General features: G+C 32.6%; 1 protein-coding gene across 1 annotated transcript in view; it reads right to left on the bottom strand.

Annotated features, from left to right (window-relative positions):
- The window catches only part of LOC140435041 (DGAT1/2-independent enzyme synthesizing storage lipids), an 86925-nt gene extending 75080 nt beyond the window's left edge, over positions 1–11845 (bottom strand). The window contains exon 1 of the mRNA XM_072523723.1: positions 11500–11845. Within this exon, the coding sequence (XP_072379824.1) occupies positions 11500–11545 (46 nt within the window). The 5' untranslated portion in view covers positions 11546–11845. The remainder of the gene's footprint in view (positions 1–11499) is intronic.
- Between the last annotated feature and the right edge of the window lie 5246 nt (positions 11846–17091).

Raw genomic sequence — 17091 nt, forward strand, 5'->3', positions numbered from 1 at the left:
TTTTCTGGGTAGTTTTGGGGCCATCTGTTTCCTCGAGCCATAACAGCACTTATTGGCAAGCACTATTCTTCTTTTAATTTCTTCGCTGACATTGTTGTTTTTGGTCAGCAGCGAACCCAGGTAGACGAAGGTGTCCACACCTTCCAGTTCCAGATCATCAATTAATAGTCTAGGTATCTGGTTGCTTGATCTAGTACAATACATATACTTGGTTTTCTGTGCGTTTATTTTTAATCCCATTCTCAGTGCAGACGCCCTTAGTGATCGAAATGCTTCGATCAGAGATTCTGTGGACCTAGCAATAATATCTATGTCATTTGCATATCCGACCGGATTTATTAAAGATGGTGCCATTCGTATTAATATGGCACTCTCGAATTACTTTTTCTAGTGCAAGGTTAAATAAGAGATACGACAGTCCATCTCCCTGTCTCAGTCCATTTTTACATTGGAAGGGTCTTGAAAAGTCATTTTGGATTTTGACTACACTCTCTACGCCTGTGAGTGTAAGTTCCGTTAGTTGAACAAGATGAAGCGGCATTTAAAATTCCACCATAGCCTGTAGAAGTTTTGTCTGTTGACTGAGTCGTATGCGGCTTTGAAATCCACAAATATGTGGTGGGTGTCGACTCCGAACTCAAGCGTTTTCTCAAGAATCTGCCTGACTGTGAAGATTTGATCCGTTGTTGATTTATTGGGTCGGAAACCGCACAGGTAGTTCCCAACTATTTGTTCAGCATAGGGGATCAATCTTCTGTACAATACGTTGGACAATACTTTATATGCCACGTTAAGTAGGGTGATGCCTCTATAATTATCACACACCATCATATCTCCCTTTTTGTGAAGAGGGTTCATTACACCCAATTTCCAGTCCGCAGGCGTTTCCTTCCGTTGCCAGATTTCGGTTACTAATTTATGCATGTGTTTAAAAGGGTTACCTAAAAGAGTTACAACTAAAAATTACCTGAAATATATTGTTAAAGATCCCCAAGTCCAAAATGACAAATGCCGATATGGATGCTAAGCCCAAGAAACCATCCAACATCTTACCGGTGGCTGATAGGTATTTGTTGCCACTGAGTATAAAGAACGCCGTGACTCAGTAGGAAAGATTATTCACCAGGAATTAGCCAACAAACTGAGACTTCTCCAAACCGACCATCTCTCTTATTATCAATACGTCTCTGACAGAATGCTTGAAAACAATAACTATAAGCTATACTGGGACAATACCATCCTCGAAGTGCAGTAGAAAGAACGACATTACCGCGATATTAAGGAGGACGAGGACTTATGGATATAAGTGAGCAATTAGAAAAGCACATTGCTAATTTAAGAACTTATTTTGAGATGGAGGAAAATATTATAAGGAACGGCATGACTCAGTACGGAAGATCCTTCATTAAGAGATAACTTTAAAACTGGAACTTCTCCAAACAAACCATCTCCCATATTATCAATACGTTCCTGAGAGTATGCTTCAGAATGACAACTACAAGCTATACTGGGACCGCGCAGACCAACCAGTGGCGCATAATAGACGGGACCTCGTACAAGTTAATAAACTAACGGGACAAACAACACTAATCGATGTGGCCATACCTGCAACACAACAACAATCCGCGTGTTAAATAAAACGGAATGATCGGCAAGTACAGAGATTTGGAAATTCAATGGAGAACATGGAGACAATGGAGAATGGAAAGTACTTAGACAATATCTATTATTCTTTTTACTACTATAGTCATTCCGAAGAACCTCCTAAAAAAACATAAAAAAGCTCGGTCAGAATGAACATCTCTATAAGACCATGCAGAAATCTGTACTCCTTCCGACGTCCAGATGTATACGAAAATTTTTGGGAGATACTCCAGCATACCAAGTCACCTAGGGCTCGATAACATGGAAAGAGTCCCACCGGAGCTCAATTCTTTTGATACCGTAGGTATCTGGGATGAGTGAATTTTCCCAATACGAGGGAGTGTGCAAAAAATAATACAGTGTCTGAATCAATTGTCTAGGTTTTATTCTTTGATTAAGCTTATTCTTTATGCTTTGATAGAAAATTACGGACTTTTAAACTAAAACAAAGTAAATCACATAGTTTAAAATAAAGAATTAATACCCTAGGAGTACAATAAAAAGCGACTTAATCAACTTATAAAGAAAAAATTCCCAGTGGTTGGCTGTATATCACAGTTTAAAAGCATGTATATGTATATACAGTTTACATGTAGTATTTTGAGAAAAATGGTAACATTCGAGTGGACAACAGAATGCCAAAAAGCATTTGATATCCTCAAATCATTGTTAACAAACCTTGTTAACAACCCCCTATGATAGAATTTCCAGATTTATCTGAGAAAAACAAGATTATTTTAAGAACTGATGCATTGCCAGGCGTTGCCTTAGGAGTGACTGTCGAACAATAACAACAAAGCGGAAATCATTATCGGAAATTATTCTATGATAGAAAAGGAATTGTTAGCAAAAGTATGGAGTTTTTCCAAATGAAGGCATTATCTGCTGCAGATGAAGATTACCGACCATTGTTGTATATATTTAGTATGAGAAACCCTTCAAGCAGATTAACCAAATTCAGATTGAAGTTAAAGGAATTCAACTTTACAATTAGATACGTGAAAAGAGTTGAAAAGGTTACAGCAGATGCCTTATCACGAATATAAGTCACATCATAAGAGCTCAAACAGCTAAATCAAGAAACAGAAAGAAGTATATTGGTGTCGGCAAAAACCCAGAGTAAGAAGCAGGTAGAAAGAGGATGTTGTCGAACTGTTGAAATTCCCGTAGAGCGCGGTAGAAGTGAAACTAATAGATAATGACGAATACAAAGAAATGAAGATAAATTCTGCTAAAGTACATTCACAGAATAATATATTTTATCATGGAAAAAGTGGAAGATATTTATTTGATTCGGAATTCTCGATTAACTTTTACATTACGAGCGTCTTTGAGGAACTCCACATATCAAGAACCTCGATCAGGGTCTGCACTGCGAGCGTCGCTGAGAGACTTGATACCAGTGTGCACACAGAAGAATATAAAGGAACTAATAATTGTGAAAAGTAATAAAACTTGACGAACTATTGAAAAAATACGTAAGGATACTAAAATGTAAAAAAAAGATGTAAAAATATGGATAATACAACACAAACAACATAGCAGATTAAAACTTAAAAAGTATTATAATTAATGATTTCCATATGCTACCGACAGAAGGGCATGTAGTAATAAAATATAATACTTATACAAAAACATGACGAAATATTATTTTTGGAAAGGGTTACAGAAAGATGTTGGGGAATATATGTAGAGATGCGACAATTGCCAAAGACATAAGCTCTCAATCATGACTAAACAACCTCTAACTACCACATCGACCGTCACTATCGCGTTTGACACAATATTTATAGATCTAGTAGGCTCATTTGACATAAACGACGACGGTAACAGATGTATATTGACACTACAATGTAAATTAAGTTAATACATAGAAAGATATGTAATAAAGAATAGAGAAGCCTAAATATTAGCCAAATCATTGGCAACTGAAACCTAACAAAAAATAAGATTAGAAAAAGAAAAGTCAATTCTGTTAATTTTATAACTTACTCTTTATGAATAACTAAGTTATCAAACCTAAATTAATATGAATTAAGTAGATACATAATGTTTAACTGCATAAATGTCATGTGAGTAAACATGTTTCTGCTAATGATTTTGTTTATTAGATTATAAGTGTGTAGGTAATTATAGTTGGAAAATTATAATGAATAACATTTTAAGTGACACTTTAAAGCCTGTAAGCACTCACACTTTAATTCAAAATGAAATAAAATGTATTTATTTGAAGAATGGCAATGTAGATAAATCAATATTATAACACCTGAGTCTAATCTAAAGGTTATTTAATTTTACTTTTATCGTAAGCAGTGATGATTCGAGTTTAGATGAGCAAAAAGTAATGCAAAATTGTTTTCGTACAGCAGACTTAAAAATTTTATGCGATCTTTAAGTGATTTTCATTAACTTGAATTATATCGAAATATTTATCTTATTATGTATCAAGTTTAACTTCGTCGTAGCTGGTTCCAAGTTCAGTTGAGAAAGGAGGAGGTTTAGTTCATTGGGTAAGCTACCCGGCATCTCGAAACCAAAAATATAAGCTAACTATCCGAATAAAAAGTCTTAGATACCGGACGGAAACAAACGGAAACCAACTCAGCGGCGAAAACGTGACAACGAATAAAGGATCAACGAATATAGACCCATAGGCAGAACTTACTGTTGCCATGGGAAAGTTCCATGTAGCCTCGATACAAGAGCTCTGTGCTTACAAAAGCAAAATATGAGGTCTATCGGGCATTGGAGGAGTCCCAAGGACCTGCACAATAGTTAAACGACATATTAAAATACTTCTGTTTTGATGAAAACCACCATCAAAAGAGTTCGAACAGCTACTGAGAGATTGTAGAAAACATGGACTACAATTAATCATTGGCTGTGATGCGAATGCGTACCATCTGGTCTGGGACAGTACAAACCCCAATGAAACTGGTGAGTCATTACTAAAGTTTGTTATGGAACATAATTTAGACATACTAAACGTACGAAACAAACCAACTTTCGTAACTTCATAACGAAAGGAGGCAATTGACTTAAAAGATAGTGAGGAATTTCAACAGGAAAGTACTCTGGTGGAATAACACTCTTGCAAATCAAAGGATAGAAGTCGGACGAAAATTTAATTTCTCCAAAGGATCAGGTAATTGAGACCCATTTTCAATCAATAAGTTTTAAAATTTTATTTACATGTAATAAAAAAATACTTTAAATATTGAAATTTTCATACCTTTTTAAGTTTTAAAGCGTGGATTCATAAGTTAAATAGCTCCGTTTGTACTCCTTTCCCACTTCCCCCCAACTATCTTTCATGATATAGTTTTAAGCCGACGGAAAAAGATGCTTAGAAGTTTATTTGATGGAAAAATACCGAAGAAATGAAAAATGGGTTACTTAAGCTCCATACATAAAAATGGAAATAAAAAAGTCTCCAATAATAATAGTGGCATTTGCGTCACACCTTCTGTGGGTAGGTTGTATGGGAAAATCATTAAAGAAAGAATGGGGGCACAGCTGCGAACTTAAGAAGACCGGAATGGTTTTGGTCCCGGACGCTCATGTACTGATAATATATTTTCTATAAAATAGCTTCCAACATTTAACATTGTATTAGTGGACCTCCGAAACGCTTATGATAGTGTTCCAATCAAAAGTGGAAAGCAATGAAAAGTCACGGAGTAGATAATACCTAGATACATAAATGTCGTACAATCACTTTACGAAGACAATAGCATAAAAGTCAGACAAAACTACTCAGAACCGTTTAAAGTCGATAAAGAACTTCGACAAGGATGCTGCCTATCACCAATCGCAATTTGCCGGTTGACCAAATAATTTTAGCAGACGACAATGACGATATTGTCTACATGATAAAAAAGCTAAAAAAAGAATTTTGAGGCTGGAGTTTGGAGATTAATTATGATAAAATGCAATATATGGTTATTGGAAACACCTCAGAAGACCTGCAAGTAAATAACAACTCAATAAAACAAACAAATAAATATACATAAATATTTGGGAGTAACTTTAACCAATACAGGATCAGATGAAATGGATATAATAAAAAATAAATAAAGAAAGACAATAACACAAAAATTACACTCGATTATACCATGCGGTCCATATGTATGGAATAAATTCATTTTTAGCGTTATTATGTACCTTCTGAAAAAAACCTGAAACAGGTCGATTTTTATTCTTAAATTGACAATTTACGGTATGAAAATATTATCCCCTTTCAGCACCCCCTTTGAATTATAAGTACCACCTCGAAAATTTTAAATGACAAAGGGGATCGTGTGGCACCTTGTTAGAAAGGGATTTTAGTCGTCTGTTCAGTAATATAAAGTTTTTTGAGTTGAGTGCAATCATAACGGAGAAAATTGATTTTTAGAATTAAATTAAATGTTCAACTTGAGTACCATTATTCACTTCTTGACAATAACCGAGGCGATTTTGGAATACTCGTACAACATTTCGTATGACCTCGGGGGTTATTTTTTTAATTTTTTCCGTTATAGTAACTTTTAAATCAGCAATATTGCCTGGTCTATTAAAATATACTTTAGAAATAATCAGGTATTTTCGTATCTGTTCTGCTAAACATTAGGGAAAAAACTTTGAAGATAATAACATTAGTCAAAAAGCCAAATAAACAATTGATATGTATCTAGTAGGCTGCTGTCACTTAGGTATTTAAAGTTACTAAAAGACGTCAGTATAATATTTGTGCGCGTATTAAATTATTTTATGGCTCATTTGTCCGAGACTCAAAGAATAAACATTTTAATTTTGATTGGTTTTGGTAATAAAACAAGAACTCAAGAGGAGGTTTGTGAAATGTTTAATAATAAATACCCTGGTCAACAAGTTTCGCAGTCTACAGTAAGAAAAATTGAAAAGAAGTTTCGTTATACTGGACATGTAAAAAATATTGGAAAACCAGGTAGAAATGTTAAATTTACTGATGAAAAAGAGTTAGATGTACTTCTAGAGATTGAGGAAAATCCACATAAGAAAACTAGAGAAAACTGGCCGCTGTCAATGATGTAAGTAAATCATCTATTTTGAGAGTTTTGCATAAAGAAAAATACTACCCGTACAAAGTTCAGTTGGTTCTGGAGTTAAATGAAGATTATCCCGATAGAAGACAAGAGTTCTGTAAAATAATGATGGACAGAATAAACGCATTTTTTGTAGTTCATAAACAAAATAGTTTTTTCTAATGAAGCGACGAAAATTCTCACTTAGTAAGTGAGACTCACGCAATATCTTAAGAAAATTAACATTCGGGCTGGTATCATTAACAATAAAAGTATTGGTCCTTATTTTTTTGAGTGCACAGTTAATGGTGAGGTTTATCCAGATTTTTTTATTAACTTTTTAGTGCCTACATTACGAAGATTGTTTCCTGATGTCAATCATCCAAATAAGATAGATCGATCTATTTACTACCAACAAGACAGAGCTCTTCCGCATTTTGCACGTATAGTTAGAAATTATTTAAACGAGGTTTTTCCCAATAGATGGATTGGAAGACGTGGAACGATCTCATGGCCGGCTAGATCCCCGATTTGACTCCTCCCGATTACTTCTTATGGGGATATTTAAAATCTAAAGTATATTTGAGTATCCTGACATATGGGTCCGAAAACTGGACAATAAACAAGAGAAATAGAGGTAGAATAAGAGCAGTAGAAATGGAGTTCCTGAGGAGAAGCTGTAGACTTACAAAAAGAGACAGAATTGAAAACGCAGAGATTAAGCGGAGAATGGGAGTGCAATCAGACATAATCGACTATATAGAGGAGAAGAGACTATCCTGGTACGGCCACGTCAGAAGAGCGGACAGAGGACGCTGGATAAACAAAATCACAGAATGGAGCCCGATTGGAAGAAGAAAGAGAGGAAGACCCCGAAGGTCATTCAGAGATGAAATCGACGAGGCTATGGAGAAAAGAACCCTGCGAGATGGAGATTGGAATGACAGGGAAAATTGGAGAAAACGGTTGAGTGAAGGAAGACAGTGGAAACTGTGGAAATCCTTAGTAGTAGTAGTAAGTATATTTGAATAGACCAAACAGTATTGCTGATTTAAAAGTTAGGATAACGGAAGAAATCAACAAAATAACCCCGAGGTCGTACAAAATGTTGTGCGAGAATTCCAAAATCGCCTCGGCTATTGTCAAGAAGTGAATGGTGGTCATTGGTCATTTTGAACATTTAATTTAATTGAAAATTACATTAAAAAATACATTCTAAATATTATGTGACATTATTATCTATATTCAACCTAAACTTTTGTTAAAGAGACATTATCAAAATTTTACATCTTCAAAATCAATTTTCTCAGTTATGATTGCACCAAACTTAAAAAACTTTATATTTCTGAACAGAGGACTAAAGTTGCTTTCTAACAAGGTGCCACACGACCCCCTTTGTTATTTAAAATTTTCGAGGTGGTGCTTATAATTCAAAGGGGGTGCTGGAAGGGGATAATATTTTCAAACTGTAAATTGTCAATTTAAAAATAAAAATCGACCTGTTTTAGGTTTTTTTCAGATAGTACATAATAACGCCAAAACTGAATTTATTCCATACATATGGAACGCATGGTTAAGAGCAATGATATTACAAGCAAAACTAAACATCACATCTTTAAAACAATAATGGAAAGCTGTTCACTTTATGGCTCAGAAATGTGGGTGACAAATAAAAGAATGGAAAACCGAATAAATGTATTGGAAATGGTGTTTTGGAGAAGAAACTGCAGATTAACACTAATGGACAAAGTGGGAAATTAACGAACTAGAGAACAAATGAATATTAAGGAGACACAATGATAATGAGAAGGATTGACGAGACAAGAATACCGAGAGACGAGAGAAGAGAAGAAGGACGAGAGAAAATAATATTTCTGAAGATATATGTGACAAGACGAAATGGCGATTGGGATATGGTAAATGGCAAACAGAATATGGTGAGTGAAGCCACGGAAGTATAAATAAGTACGAATGTATCAAGTTTCTGTTTTTTCTATTGACAACATAACTATTAGAGCCTTTAGTCGCTCATTTCTCATGCTGTTTTTTAAAAGATTTTTATGTACTGAAAGGTCGAAAAATAATGTTCTGATTCTGCTATAGTCATTGGAATTGTCCTAATAATTTGCAACCATTTTATAGCTTCCACAAACATTCTTGGTTAAAAGAACATAGTAAATTTATGGTAACGGGTTAATTTCAATCCAGGGTCGAACACTTTAGCCGTGATTCCCCGTATAATGTAGTTAATTCCTCTTTTTTTTTTAATATCTTAGAGTATGTTACATTTGAACACTATCTTAATTTCCCGATTTTAGTTGGTGATTGTTGAAGAATATTAACATGGAGTATTATTTCATAGAATACTGTCAACCAAAAACATGAATTCTTGACCTTCCAATGCTCTTCTCAAATTTAAAGCTTCATCTAAAGTATGTAAGTTTTCGACGATGTTCAGACAGCGAATGTTACGAAGAGTTTTCAGTCAGTGCAAAGGACCATAATTTACGTTGATTCATTAAAGATAGTTCCCCTATTGTATAATTTGGCATATCTTCAGTGCTATGTTGAAATAACCAATAAATTATTAAGCAATATTCGTCCTTTGGAATTTTGCAGTGCCATTCAGATATTTTTCTTTAATATTAATTTGGATCCCACCAAGACAACATTTACATTTCTATGTAGGTTTTTAAATTTAGTTTCATCTTACCTTTCATTCTAAAAGAAATGTATGCCACCTTAACAGATTAAGTGCCAACGATTTTTCACCAAAATGTTCCCCTGGACCAAAGCAATATTAAATAAAATGTTAACATTTAATCCGCATTCAAATCGAATCCCCAGAATTGCCAGAGAAAATGAAAGAGGAATGTGTGTTCTTAAGTGGCATGACAAAAAAGATGTTTTGGTTTTATCCACCTGCCACAATGCTGAAATGGTCCAACTTGAACGTTGGAGAAATAATATTCAAAAACCAAAAACGCTAATTGATTACAATAATTCAGGTAAAGGCTCCATTGATTTATCCGATCAGAAATCGCATGAAATCGTGTCCTCGCGGCCAGGTAAGAATGATGAAAAATTTAAAGTAAAGAGGACACTAGTGTCCGCCGTGACCCAGAAGGTTAATTTCAAATCAAACACCTGTGTCCGCTGTGGCGCTTTACCTGTTAAGGTCTCCCATTTATTTGACAGACAATCTGAATTATTAATATGTGGCAAAAATTCTTCTCTACAAACTATTAGCATGCTATGTAAAATATAATATCAAATACTTTTGTATCCTTGAATATCCAGTACCTTAGGATTGCATGACATAAATTTTACTTCAAGATATCTATAAGATCTATAAGACAAATAATGAAAGTGATTGTGTAATTGATATTGTTGCTGGGACTGCAAAACCCAACAAAGAGTTTCTATAATTGAAGATAAATTAGTACTTCTAACTTAATAAATACTTCTAGTATTATTACTTAAATCAAGTTTTTCAAAATTTCATAATTCTTATGAAATCTGATAGATCTATAATACCTGTTTTGTGTTATTTCAGTAAATCAAGAATTTAACAACAATTCACATACATAATTCTTTTTATGGACTTAATGGGAATAAAAATACAAAACAATATTTTTTGCATAATTTCATTTGTCAGTTATTCAAGTCATTAAAATATATTTTGTATAGATGACTATAAAATTTATGTAAACAAAACTACAGGATGTGTTTTTTTCTTGGTTTTTCCTCATGATTTATAAGAGCATTAGTAACGAGAGAATTTCATGACTGGGTGTCTTTTGAAAGACAAATCACATGCTTTGATTTTTCTGAGGAAGTTAAAGTTGATTTCATGTAATGAAATGAACTATCTCCAAAAAAGTCATCCCAGGAATGTATCTCAAGTATATTGACAATATCGTCAGTCTCAGTTTTCATAGCTCTGAGATTGTTGAGTTTTATTTAAGAGATTTACCTACAGGAAATTTTAACCATATTTATACAGTCCAACTTTTATATTGTTCCCTTGTAAAATAGTGAAATATGCCTCATCAATCTGAAATCCATGCTATGCATGTTACATCCACAAAAATTAAACAAGTACAACGAAAAATGTTTGAGGTACCTAGCCTTTAAATCTAACATAGCTTGTATTGATGAATATAATAAAATTATAACTTGAATTTTTTCCTCAATAAATTCCTCCCACTTACACCAAAAGAGATCATGACAATGGTCTTCTAATCTGGTCTAATGTTTTTTTAATAATGCATTCAATTGTTATCAGTCTGTACTTTTTGATTGAGATTAGTAGAGAGTCACTCATTTGGTGAATGGCTTAGCAGAATTAGAATTATTTACTTTGTTTATTTGTCATCCTCATTTTAAAATATTCAAGGGTCTATTTATATTGGTAGAGTAATATATGTTTGTATTTTATTACCTTTTAATTCTGTGGTATTTTATTGCTGTTTTAAACTTTTTGTTTTTATTTTAGGTGGTTTAAATTATAAGGTAGGTGTTAATATTATTAGCATGTTTTATTAATGGTTTTACCTTCTTTTTATATGACATGCTATGTAAGTATATTCATTATGTTTAAAAAATATATTTTTTTTTAATTTTGAGCCACAAAATCGGTGGCTAAGCACATTAATAAAAATAGGCCCTTATGGTTCAACTCTCTATTGTTAGAAGACAGATGATCAGGACAATGGACAATTTATAATAGAACATTTATTGTTAATAAATAAACATGTAGGTACTCTTTGATATAATACTTAAAAAAAACAAGTTAAGAATCACTTACCTACAGAATCCTTGATCACTTTTGCATATTCCTCAAAATAGGACATGTTAATGTCATAATATCATAAAAACAATTTAAATAAAAGCGCCAAGGGAAATAAATACTAAATCATGTTTACTGGATAATTATCTTCCGTCTTCCACCACAGTTGATATCAATTAATGTCTATAAGGTAACCATTTATATGATTATCATTATTAATATATCTAAACTGTGTATCACTATGTAGTGTAATTACTGTTATAATAACTTCGTGCAACGGTAATTTCGATAAATTCCATCCATCAATTCACCTTAATCCAAATATATATACATCATAACCTTAACACCTGTCATGAACGTCATACGAAAAAAACATAAACAGAGAGGTGGGGAAAGTGGAGTGGTATTTTGAGGAATTTAAAAAGACATGATTTTACTCATACAGTAGAAGGTATTTTAACATTTGTAACAAAAAAAAGTTGAAAAAGTTACACACTTACAGGTTTGATTATATTTTTATAAATATCGAGCAATGTTTATGACAACGCTTTAAAAGTATAATTGTATATGTTTATTACAGTGTTTCAAAAATAAATAAAAATATAAATATATGTTTATTTGCTATTTTAAATAAATTTAAAAATACAGTTAAAGGGATTTAAAAATGTTATCAAATGACAGCCAACATAATTTAGTGGGAAAGTACATTTGACTTGTACGTTTGAAACGATTTTTCTTACTTTAGTTTCGAGATATGAATACCTGCTAGTTTTTGCGTTACAAATTATATTTAAGTATGGAATGTATAGAGGTGCAAATATTGACTCCGATCACTATCTCATAGCTGGACGTATCAGAGCACGTATATCAAACGCCAGGAACGATAAAACTAAACCAAAAATAATCAAATATAATGTTGATAAATTAAAGTGTACTGAAGTCGAAAGAAACTTCCAAATATGCTTAGATCGTAAAATATCAGAACATCCCAGAAGTGAGGTAGGTATATCCCACTGAGCTTAACACAAATTGGGAGTTTATGAAAAGCACGCTCAAAGAGACCGCAGAGGAAGTGCTGGGTGAAGTACCCAAGGGACAGCGAAACAACTGGTTTGATGAGGAATGCCAACGAGTAACGAAAGAGAAAAACGACGCGTATCTGAAAATGATCAACAGAAGGACTAGGAACAATGTTGAAGAATATCGAGTAAAGAGGCGAGAGGAAAAACAAAAACACAAACAGAAAAAGCGGCAATAAATCAATAAAGAGTTCGAAGAAATGGAAAACCTTAATAGAGAACACGAATACAGAAAATTTTACAAACAGGTTAACACAAAAAGAAAAGTTTTCAAGCCACAAGCGAACCAAGTCAAGGCCCTTAACGGAATTCTCTTAAACGAGAAAGTGGAAGTACTAGAAAGATGGCAGGAACATTTTAGTAAGCTACTTAATGAAGAAAGTAGAGCTGAAGGTAGATATGATATAGAAATAGAACAGGAGGATACTGAACTACTAACTTTGGAAGAAATAAACAAAGCAATTCAGTCTCTAGCCAGAAACAAGTCACCCGGAGCAGACAACCTAGCCGCAGAAATATTTAAATGTGGCGGTCAAACATTTGTAACCCTCCTTCACAAACTACTAATACAGGTATGGCAAGAACCTGCGCTAGACGAGAAATTAGAACCTATGCTCTACATATTTGCATGCTATCAAAGAATATAGACGCTTAAGCGTCTATCTTCTTTGATGCTATTTTGATGCAGTTTATCGTCAAAATTCATGTTGCAAATATAACAAAATTTAAAAATAAAATTTAACCTTATTGTGTAAGTTTAAATGTTAATTATTGGATGTAATAATTTGTGTTTTATATTTTAATATAGATATTTAATGCTGGATTAAAATTTCTAAGTGAAATATCTAAAGTTAATGTTTCGATATATTTCTTCTATTGGCAATAGTGAGTGGTGTCTCAAAACTGCTTAAACAGATATGCTATGCAAGACGGAATTACATAGCATGAGACTCGCATGGCCTAGTGCTAGATGTAAAGCTACTTTAAGTGATAAAAGGCGAATGTTCATTGGGATATAATGTCAAATATATCAACAATGAAGAAAATTACAAGGGACACTGGAATGCTTCCATGCTTGGTGGTTCAGAAATAGTCACCAAAGAAAAGCAAACAAACAGCGCATTTAGTAACTTAAAAGTGCAAAAATAGCGCTCAAAAATTAACAAAAAATGCTTCACACAAGAGACTAAAATGTGTTCATCAATGCGTCAAACAACATAAAAGATCTATATGCTGATATCTAGTAAACTTAAATTTTGAGAGTCAAGTTCCACTTCCAAATAGTTTTTTTTGTGTTATATCAACAAGTTACATAGCTTCTCCAAAAAGAAGTGTCATAATTTGAGCGTTACAGCGTTGCCTGATTTTCAAGGAATGGCGAAATTTATTTAGAATTCTGCTCTCCATTATTATTTAGGAAGCTGTTAGCTATATTTTTTAATATATTTTTTTTACGTACGACCATAACATAAGTTTACTGTTGTAAAATTGATCATTATATCTTTGTTTTGAATATTAATTGCTATTGAATATTTGCATGCATCAACAAGACTAAAGGTAAAAGATATGTTTGGCAAAAGCGCTGTTCAACTTTTGTGTTTTCGAAAAATACCATTGCCATATTTGGTGTGCTCATTTTCCCATTTCATGAGTGATTCTATTATTCTTTACGCAGTACATATTTAATAATCTTAATTTGGTGTTTTTTGGAATTATGTGCATAGTGCGTAGTAATTTAATTTATTTTAACACTTTAGCTCCCATGTGCACCACCCGTGGGCACAGTAAGATTTCCGTTCAACCCATGTGTCCCACAGATGGGCACAAAACTTATCCTTGTTCATTTCGGTGTGTACCTCTTATAACCGCAGATATAGACTATTTGTATTAATAGGCGTGGCATACGGGTTCTCTAGAATGCCTGTGGACGATGGTTTGTTACCCCCGCTATTTTTTGAGTAAATACAGCAAATAATGTTCTTAACATTAATCTTCAAGTCCTTATATCAAAAAAGTATAATGGGTTGGCATAAAGTTTTTCAAATTATGGCCTGGGAGTTAAAGTGTTAATATAATAGTTAACCAGCACGAGATTTTGAATGTGAATCAAATCTGCTGAGTTATATTGATATTGCAGATCTCCACCCGGTATGAATGCATGGTGCTTGGTTATTATTAGACTTCGGCAAATATGCAAATAAAAATGTAGAAAATATGCGCATAAATATGCACGTGTTTACCCGAAAATATGCAAATATTTTACAAAATATGCATACAAATAAATAAAAAAATCGTAAAATAGTAACAGTTTTATTTAAAAAAAAAAGTGTACATAACTAAATATTTCCTACTATTCATTAAGATTTACATTTATTTTAAGTAACTACATCATTTTTAAGTATGAATAAACCCTTTTAGAATTATGGTAACAATAAATGACCAAGTGGTGTTCAAAATTTTCTAACAAAAACTTGTGGCTTCTGTCTGAGTACATATATTTATATATGGAAAAACTTCGTTCAACATCAACTGATGTAACGGGAGCATTTTTCAAACTAACCAAAACATTTGGTTCTAAATTAATTGTTTCCGAAATATTTCCAGCTAGAACACTGACTACTTCAGAAAGAATATGGTAACCTTTATTTTTTTCCATAGCAGCTTCAAATTTTTTTAAAATATCTTTTCCAATATTACCTCTAACGTTCCGACAACATGACGCAAATTCTTTTATTAATGCTGTACTTTCGAACAATGACAGTTTTGGTGATTCTAACTGAGTAATTGTTTTTTGAACAAAACTAAAATTTGATTTTATAAATGAAAGTTCTTGTTGAAGCAAGTTACTCTGAAAAGTTTGTTTAGAATCCAAAAGAGATTGGGAACTTTCATCTGTTAACGTATCAATTATGTTCTTTATTTTAACAAAATGATCTGCATAAAAATTAGCTGCTTCTAACCATGTTCCCCATCGCGTTAAAATAGGTTGTGGTGGAAGAGGAATGTTAGGTAGCATTTCTTTATAAAGTTGAATTCTTATAGGAGATTTAAGAAATACTTTTTTGACACTGGATATCATGGTATTTACAAGAGGAAACTTTTTTCGTATTTCCTCTGCAACTCTGTTTAATCCATGCGCTACACAAGTAACATGTATTAAATCTTGGAAAAATATTTTTAAATTTTGTCCTGCTTTCACCATATAAGGAGCAGCATCCGATAAAATAAGCAGTAATTTATTAGAAGGAATAGTTGTCGGAAGAAAAAAAGTTGCTAATGTTTCTTGTATAAAACGCGAAATTGTTAAAGCATTTGTTTTCTCAAGTTGCTGGCATGAAATAAGATGAGATTTTGGTAAGGTATCTTCTTTAAGAACACCAATCAATAAATGAGCAATATACTTTCCTGAGGAATCAGTGGTTTCGTCTACAGATATGTAAAAATAATTATCTGCAATTTCTTCCTTAATATTAATTAACACCGACGAGTATAGCCCGTTCACATTATTTCTTCTTAGAGACCGATCACTTGGAACATTAAGTTTGCAATATTTTTTTAGAAACGAACTAAAATTTACATTTGCTAATTTTGAAAGCGGTATGTTTGCAGACACTAATGCGCGAGACAAGTCTTCATTAAAAGTTTCTTGCTCATCTAATTTTTTTGAAGTAGATTGGAAACATTTAGCCATTGAAGTTTGATGTTTTCCTCCTAAATAAAAATAAAAACCTTTATTTTAACCCAACCTTTAAAATATAAAAATATACAAGGTGTTTTTGGTTAATCAAATAACTGGTTTGGAAAAAAAAAACACTCGCTAAGTGTTTTAAATGCAGTATTAATCCACAAATTAGTTTTTGTTACTAACCATTAGTACATCATATAACTTATTTTAAAATTCAACAAAAGTTTTTTTTTCTGTTAATTCAATTACAATAAAAAAAATTGTGTTTTAGAATAGCTGACTTCATAAAAAAAAGTAAAGGTGAAAAATTTTTCTAAATACACACCATTGTATTGTACCATGGACAATTTTTTCTCACTAAAGGAAGCTATTTTTCATTTAAAAACAACCTACGAGTACTAAATTTCAAGTAAATACGTTTATTGGTTTTAGTTATTGTTGTTATTAACTAAAAGAATTTAATTTTTTTTTAATTTTAACACCCTGTATCTCGAAAAGTAAATAAGTTTGACCCCTCATTAACTATATCGTTTTGTTCAATTTTTCGAGAAGTATCTACAGTCAAACGTTGTAAGTGTCATTTGGAAACACCCGGTATGTATGAAATATTAGATATTTAATAGAAAATATTAGATACTTACAATTTTGCCACAGACTGAACAGTAGATTTTTCCCATATCCATAGACAGCTCTTTATAAGGTTTAATCCAAGTTGAAGCACTGGTTGTTTTAGGCATTATAAAATCACAATCTTCCTTTTTGTTACGCACAACGAGTGTTTACGCTTTGAATATCAAAACAAAAATGATTTACAAATCTGAGCATCAAATTAGAAATGTTTAGGTA

The sequence above is a fragment of the Diabrotica undecimpunctata genome, chromosome 2 (assembly GCF_040954645.1).
Source record: "Diabrotica undecimpunctata isolate CICGRU chromosome 2, icDiaUnde3, whole genome shotgun sequence".
In the NCBI taxonomy this organism is placed as follows: Eukaryota; Metazoa; Arthropoda; class Insecta; order Coleoptera; family Chrysomelidae; genus Diabrotica; species Diabrotica undecimpunctata.